Source organism: Cynoglossus semilaevis, chromosome 12 (genome assembly GCF_000523025.1).
Source record: "Cynoglossus semilaevis isolate Cse_v1.0 chromosome 12, Cse_v1.0, whole genome shotgun sequence".
NCBI lineage: Eukaryota > Metazoa > Chordata > Actinopteri > Pleuronectiformes > Cynoglossidae > Cynoglossus > Cynoglossus semilaevis.
The window spans coordinates 16,479,722-16,487,454 of NC_024318.1; the positions used below are offsets into that span (position 1 = coordinate 16,479,722).

General features: G+C 38.2%; 2 protein-coding genes across 3 annotated transcripts in view; both read left to right on the forward strand.

Moving 5' to 3' along the window:
• Nucleotides 1-188: 188 nt before the first annotated feature.
• Nucleotides 189-2,546, forward strand: gh1 (growth hormone 1). Its single transcript, NM_001294211.1, is given in 6 exon segments — nucleotides 189-256; nucleotides 369-499; nucleotides 784-897; nucleotides 1,443-1,586; nucleotides 2,001-2,141; nucleotides 2,336-2,546. Coding segments are annotated over 6 exon segments (603 nt in total). The 5' UTR covers nucleotides 189-246; the 3' UTR covers nucleotides 2,399-2,546.
• A 591-nt stretch (nucleotides 2,547-3,137) lies between these two features.
• hells (helicase, lymphoid specific) overlaps nucleotides 3,138-7,733 on the forward strand; it is a 10,417-nt gene continuing 5,821 nt past the window's right edge. The window contains exons 1-12 of one of the 2 annotated variants that reach the window (XR_003051346.1): nucleotides 3,138-3,350; nucleotides 4,231-4,325; nucleotides 4,971-5,089; nucleotides 5,200-5,322; nucleotides 5,406-5,438; nucleotides 5,532-5,559; nucleotides 5,647-5,717; nucleotides 5,806-5,847; nucleotides 5,932-6,159; nucleotides 6,331-6,513; nucleotides 6,664-6,807; nucleotides 7,521-7,717. Coding sequence is in view for 1 of the 2 variants with exons in the window: in XM_008322515.3 (XP_008320737.2) it covers nucleotides 3,343-3,350; nucleotides 4,231-4,325; nucleotides 4,971-5,089; nucleotides 5,200-5,322; nucleotides 5,406-5,438; nucleotides 5,532-5,559; nucleotides 5,647-5,717; nucleotides 5,806-5,847; nucleotides 5,932-6,159; nucleotides 6,331-6,513; nucleotides 6,664-6,807; nucleotides 7,521-7,717 (1,271 nt within the window). In the remaining variant the exon portion in view is untranslated. The remainder of the gene's footprint in view (nucleotides 3,351-4,230; nucleotides 4,326-4,970; nucleotides 5,090-5,199; nucleotides 5,323-5,405; nucleotides 5,439-5,531; nucleotides 5,560-5,646; nucleotides 5,718-5,805; nucleotides 5,848-5,931; nucleotides 6,160-6,330; nucleotides 6,514-6,663; nucleotides 6,808-7,520; nucleotides 7,718-7,733) is intronic. The other variant, XM_008322515.3, reaches the window with a different exon arrangement.

Genomic DNA, 7,733 nt, shown 5'->3' on the forward strand with positions numbered 1-7,733 from the left:
ATCTTTAATTAAATCTGAGCCTATATGTTTTCACCTCTGACACGTTTAAAAAAACGTCACTACATATTATTATTAAAGTGACGCGCGCACGCACACGCGGAGGTTGTTTGTTCGTTTCATGTTTCTTTTGATGAATTTACTCATCGGGTTTTGTTGCTATAAAACACATGTACAAATGACATTAGAGTAGACTCAGAGAGCTGAAGTGAACTGAAGAAAACGTCAGAATCAGAACCAAACCAAGCCATGGACAAACGTGAGTGACTTTTTTTATTTTTATCATAACTTCTTTTTTAATGTTTTTGTTGTCATTTCCTCATCTGTTTTTTTTTTGTTTGTTTTTTTTCCGTGTTGTCCGTCTTTCTCAGTTGTTTTACTGTTGTCCATGTTGTGTATGAGTGTATCCACGCAGCCGGTTATAGACCAGCGGCGTTTCTCCATTGCTGTGAGCAAAGTTCAGCATCTTCACCTGCTTGCTCAGAAATACTTCTCCGACTTTGTAAGTGTACACATTTTATTACCATTTATTTTACATTAGCTGAGACTAGATAGATAGATAGATAGATAGATAGATAGATAGATAGATAGATAGATAGATAGATAGATAGATAGATAGATAGATAGATAGATTAGAGAATAAAAATTTTAAATCCTATTTTTTTTCTGCTAAATTTCAAGTTACATACAAGTTCACATCAGCACACCAAGGTCTGATGCATCAACGAAAATGTCCTAACATGCACTGTATATATGTATGTTTGTGTGTGTGTGTGTGTGTGTTAGGAAAATTCACTACAAACTGAGGATCAGCGTCAATTTAACAAATTCCATCAAGACTTCTGCAACCCTGATAACATTATCATCCCCGACAACAAGCATGAGACACAGCGCAGCTCAGTGAGTAAATTAACGAGAAACTTCAGACATGCAAATGCATATTCCATTTCTGACATGTTACGAACAAACAATGAAAAAACATTGAAGAAAAAAAAACCTGGATCCTGTAAAACCTAAAATCTGTGCCAAATAGCTGACGTTGACTTGTTTATATGCATTAAGTGAAATGTAAATAAATGTAATCATTTCACAAGAAGATAGGCTTCAGTTGATGTCTTTGACAAATCACCACTGATGTGACTCTGGTAAAAAATAGAGGTAAAAATGTTTGAAGTGCAGAGAACAAGAAGTGAAAAGAGCCAGACGATTGGTCGGACTTAATCAAGTCAGTTTGATTTTACATGTATGTGAGCCTTGTCACAAAACACATTTACCTTTATGGACTTCAAGATCAGTATATAAGAACATAAAAAAAAGTGTTTTTGCAAATTTCCACTCGTCAGGACACAGTTAAGTTGTTCAAATCTAAGATATAATATAACACAATTCTAATATATATCAACTTTACAGCAGTCACATTCATTTGTTTTGTTTGTTTCTTTTAGGTCCTGAATCTCTTGTTGATCTCCAAACGACTGGTTGACTCCTGGGAATTCTCCATTCACTTCATCACATGGAATTTGTTTCCCCGCAACCAGGTTTTACATCGACTGTCAGATCTGAAGAAAGGGATCCAGATGCTGATCGAGGTGAAAACAAGCAAATGCAAACACACGTTCACTCACACAAACACACATACTTAGATACATACCTTGACCACGTGCAAACTAAAGCCCGGGGGCCAGATGCGGCCCATTCAGCTTTTTAATCTGGCCCACCAAATGTTCCAAATTATATAATTTTAGTCATAACGCCTGACCTAGCCCATTAACATGACTTTAACCATGTACTTCTTAACCCTAACCCAAACGTTAACTTAATGCTAATTCTAATTCTACAACTGGAATCCCAAAATGCCCTTTAATTTAATGACTGCATCGTGTCCTTATAAAGCCATGTGTAATCCTTTATAGCTATTTGTCCCCACAAGTAGATATAAAAGATTACACACAAATAAACTACAGACATACTGATTTGATGTAACCAGACACCTCCCCCTACAGGCCAGTGATGGAGCAGAGATGTCTGACAGCATCACTCTCCCAGTAACTCCTTTTGGAAACTTCTATGAGAACCTGGGCGGCAACGAATCACAAAAGCGGAACTACGAACTGCTGGCCTGCTTCAAAAAGGACATGCACAAGGTACTACTGATGGTGCAATGATGACAAAATGGTTCTGTGTAACTGTTTGAGCGCTACCAAAGAGAACAAAAATAAAATAAAGGATCTCTGCCTGAGCGATGGTGTGCTAAACACAAGCACTACAACATGGACATGACAGGATTGTTTTTTGGGTGGATGAGGGTGTAGTCATTTTTTGTGTTTATGTTTTACAGGTGGAAACATATCTCACAGTAGCCAAATGTCGACTCTCCCCAGAAGCTAACTGTACCCTGTAGCCATACACAATGAAGAGGACGATCCAAGTCTTTTACAGATATGCTTTAAATTAGTTAGCAATACATTGCATCTCGATTGGTGCTGGTGATGTGCCTGCTTATAAAAAATGTCATTCTGTCGGCATATGTAATAAATAGTATCCAATGATTTATGTCTGTCCTTTTATTTTATTTTAACATCTGCTGCATAAAAATCTATCTATCTATCTATCTATCTATATATGTGTGTGTGTCAGGTGTTTTGGCAAAGAATTTAGCTAAATCAGTGAGTATAAAATTATTTCAAAGCAATACAACTAAAATAAAAACAAGACAAGCTGGCAAGTTTAAGCTTTTAGCACACGTTTGTGTGCAGCTTTTAGGAGTAGTGTGCACAGCAACTGGCTCAACAATGACTTCCCTAACATGGCGGCTATGTTGACGCTTTTGCAAGTAGTAACTACGTTCAACTCAGCCACACACACTAAGTCACATCTTACTAACTATTAAATGTGTCCTATATTAAAACATGGCAGTAAATTCTGATATAACGATTTCCCCAATCATGTTTGCAGGGTATTGTTTATCAAGAAAGTACAATTTTCATACTATAAATGACAGCTACCCTGTACTACAGACAGTGGTTCAGTCGGACTTGGCGCGAAATAAATAAGCAACGCCCATCACAAAACGTACAGCTGAAACGTGTTCGAGTTGAAACCGGATGTAATGGAAATTGACTTCAAAATAAGATAACCACACGTCTCAGACGTTAACCGTTAAACAATTATGGGCAATTTGCTTTTGTTTTGACACATTCTACCCGGATTACTGGACAACGTCAGGCAAGCGCTCTCAGGGGCGGCAGCGTGTAAACTCGAGGGTGTTTGACGAAAGTTATTCATGTCCTTTTAAGATATTATTTATTTTTCGTTTATTTAGTAACAACTTATTTCTTGGAAGCAATGAGCTGGTAAGATTGACATTGTTAACAACAGCTTGGACGTTGCACGTGTATCAATTGTCTACATTTGACCACCGTCGCATTAATTAAGTCATCCTTTTTTTTATTAAAGCCTGCAAGACGAGTAACAGAAAATGTATATGGATGGTTAATGCGTAATTAAGTTCAATTTTAAATTGTCTGTAGTTTTTAACAACATTTTCGAGCAAAAATCGATGCTTCGTGCAAGAAAGGTTGCACAAAATCAGCTCAACCCGAATGATATACGTGAATACGTGATAAATTGTGATGTGCATGATTCAAAATTGAGTCGCGCGATTGATAAGTATGTGTACAATTAAGCAGCGAATTTGAAAAGTGAAATGTGGTGTTTCGCTAACCTGTGTGAATGTGAATTTCCTGTCACGTAAACAAAGAGCCAAAAAAAAAAAATGCATACATTTTATTTTATTGCACAAACTTATGAATAAAATCCTATTTGAAACCAAATGTTTATAGAAACGTCGAGAAAACAATGTCAGTGGAACAACCAAAAACGAATTTATTTATCCAAAATGATAAAAAGAACCAATACTCAAAATTTATTTATCCAAAATGATAAAAAGAAACATCAATACTCAATTTGGTTTCAACAACAAATGCACATGTACCTTTTTTTTAAACATTTTTTACAACAACCTTAATGTCTGTTTCGCCACTGAACTTTGGTGAGGTGGAGTTTACATTGACAGTTGTTGTTCCTTTTTAACGTTTAATATTGTCTGCATGTTGGTCGTTTTTGGTAAAGACCTGTTAAGTCGTAATGTTTGGTTTTGTATTGTCGGTGTGTACTTTTGTAATTATTACAAAAGGCTCATTCATTTCAATTGTATTTCACTTTTTTCCACAGCACAAACGATTGTGACAGTTTGTCAAACGGCTCTCCTGATCCAGACGTGTGCGAGAAGCCAGTTGAAACAGTGATGGAAAATGGGTCTTCAATTTGTTGGTTTAAAAAAAAAAAAAAAAAAAAGTCTCACTTATTTTTTCCTAGCTAGGAGTAGTTAGAATCTTACGTTTCTGAGTTAACTAATTCTGTGGTATAGCAGTGTAGTGTAGACTAGTGATTTGTAAAATAAGATAAGATAACACTTTATTAATGACATTATTTATTCATTTATGAATGACATGGCATGACAGACATGTAGCATTAACAGCAGGGTAATCACAGTATATACTAAGTAGGAAAAAAAAAATCAAAGTGCGCATTTCCAGCGAGGAGTAAAGTTAATAAAGTTTTAGTGCACGAAGGAGGAGGAGCAGAAGTGAGAGTTTGGGTGTGAGTACCTACCGACTGGACGACGGACTAGCTCGGTGGACGGGGGGTGGAGATGATGGCAAAAGTCAAATCTTTCTTCCTTCCTTCTCACCCCCTCACTGCAGCTGTACTTCTGCTGTTTCTACTGTGGCCTGAGATTGTGTTCATGTTGTTGAAGTCTCCAGAGATAAGATTGAGGGACTCGGGGTCAGCTGTTTGCAGCTGTGAGGCTGCTGCAGCGTCAGCTTTTTGGGCGAACGTACGCCGCCCTTGATGAGGTTAAGAAGTATTAACGTGATTATGTTTTAAAAAATTTCATTTCATTGTTCAAGGTGACACCGCGACGTCCGGACCAATGACACCCGAAGTGCTCATCACGAAGGAAATGGAGGAAGAAGAGAGGCAACTGATGGAGGAAGGAGAGAGAAAAGAAAAAGAGCTGATTGAAAAGGTTTGTTTTTACCCTCGTAAAAAAAGCTATCTTTGTTTTCATTCATCACATCGCCTGCTTGAAAAGACAACGTGGACATCATAATGAGGGATTCATGTTTGACACTCCAGGCCCGCAAGTCATTGGAAAGGGATTCTCATGACATGCGCTTCAAGAGACTTCAGCATTTGCTTCAGAAGAGCAACATCTACTCCAAATTCCTCCTAACCAAAATGGAGCAACAGCAGGCTGAGGTATTGTGTTTGTATGTGTGTGTATTTGTGACAGAGTTTTTTTTCCCCCACTCCAAATCCGTGTGTTTTTTCCTGTACTTTAGGAGAAACCCCGGAAGGAGAACCTGGACAATAAGGTTTGAGGGTTTTACTTTAAATGTAATAATAAACCTAAGTGTTTGTCATTTCTGTGGAATTCCTGTGATCTTGTTGTTTTGTTTTTTATATAGGGCACACAGAATGCCGAACACGGAAAAGGTGAGTGCATTTTGAGATACAATTTTAATGTTTACAAGACAAACATCGGAGTTTCTACCTGCCTAAACCTTTTAACTGTTGAAATAGATGATGCTAAACTAGGAAGGAAAAGGAGAAGAAATGAAGAATACAGAATATCAGATGTCATTACAAAAGAGGTAAGGTCTCTCACGCTGCCCTCCGCAGGTAATGGCAATGCATTGCCATTATTTCTCAATATTTTTTTTTTTTTTTTTTGAATTTTAGGAAATAATGTCTCACGCTAAGAAAGCAAAAACGGAGGAAGAGGTGAGGATTGATATTTATTCTTCAAAGTCAAATAAAAGCACAAATCCAGCTTCATAATCACGACTCCATCCCACGCGATGTTAGGACGGCACATCGCTGCAGAAAAAACTGCAAGCAGAGGACATCGAGAAAATGACTGATTCCAACCAAGACATCAAGAATCGTCTGTCGGAGAGAGTGCGGGACAACGCCAAGCACCTTCTGGATCCTCACAGGAAAGTGGACGGCCAGCCTGTCCCAGCCCAGCAGCCAGAGCTTCTCACCGGGGGCATCATGAAGTTGTACCAGATCGAAGGCATCGAGTGGTTGCGGGTCAGTCACTGCTATATCAACATGGATTTATGTCACATGATCATGCTGTGTTTTTAAGTTTTGTTTTAGTCCAAAATTCTTTTCATCCGTCAACTTGTGATAGTTACGATAAAAGGGAACAAAGAGGGATTTTTTTTTTTAATTGTTATTCAATTGTTTTTGTGCGTTCAGATGTTGTGGGAGAACGGTATCAACGGAATCCTTGCTGATGAGATGGGACTAGGAAAGACCGTTCAGTGCATCGCCCACATCGCCATGATGATAGAAAAAAAAGTCATGGGCCCGTTCCTGGTTGTTGCGCCGCTCTCAACTTTGCCCAATTGGATTAGTGAATTCAAACGTTTCACACCAGAGGTAAGAAGCGATCGATAAGATCTGTGATTTAACTCACACTCGGCGGAGTCACAACAATATTCCAATATTCGTCTGAATTTTTAGTTTTAAATGCTGTATGTAACATTCTGCGTGGCATCGTGGTTTTTTTTTTGTTTTTGTTTTTTAAAGGTTTCTGTGCTGCTTTACCACGGACCGCAGTCAGAGAGGGCCAAAGTCCTTAAGGAGTTTCGCAGACCTCAGGGCTCCCTCGGCATGCTGCCGGTGGTCGTCACCTCTTTTGAGATCTCGATGATTGACAGGAAATTTTTGCAGGTAATATTTCAGGTTCCTAACACTGCACAGACGTAGAAAATATGGTTTTGGTATAATCAGACAAATTAAAAACTATAATTACATATATTCAGCAGGTGAAACATCAGATTGATCCTAATATTAATAACCCATGACTTTAATATATTCTCAACACTGAATGTGAGAAGTGAGTGAGTTCTCCTCACTTACATATAGGAACAGGCATGGGCAAACTATGGGCCGGGGGCCGGATGCGGCCCATTTGGCTTTTTAATCCGGCCCGCCAAACGTTTTCAAATGATGTTATTAATTTTTATTTTCATTATATTATCTTTATATTATTTTTAGTTCATAACCTGGAAACCAGATGAGGTAAAGTAGATCAAAATACAAATAGAACTAAAATGCATTTCAAAATAAAAAATAGATTTTTAAAAAAAATAGAATACAAAGTAGAAATGGCGCAATAAAAATAATCCAAAAGTAGCAGCCAAACAGTTCATCAAATGATCATTTTTTCACGGATGTTTGAGAAATGTGCAGTTTAGAGAAAAGGCGAAACAGCTGTATAACAGAATAAGTGGTAGGAAGAATATCCGATATTCAAATCAACCAAAAACCAAATCAAGACAGAGGTAAAAAAATAAAATCTTAAAGGCCCTACAGGTAACTTGCTGAAATTACATATGTAGTAAGCTGTAGTTAACTGTTCCAAGTTTCCTTTTCCTCTGCAGCGATTCCAGTGGAAGTATCTCATTGTGGACGAAGGTCACCGCATCAAGAACCTCAACTGTCGACTGGTGCGCGAACTGAAGATGCTTCCCACCGACAACAAGCTGCTACTGACGGGCACACCCCTTCAGAACAACCTGGCGGAGCTTTGGTCCCTGCTCAACTTCCTACTGCCAGAGGTGTTCGATGACCTGAAGAGGTAAAAATGGTCTCTC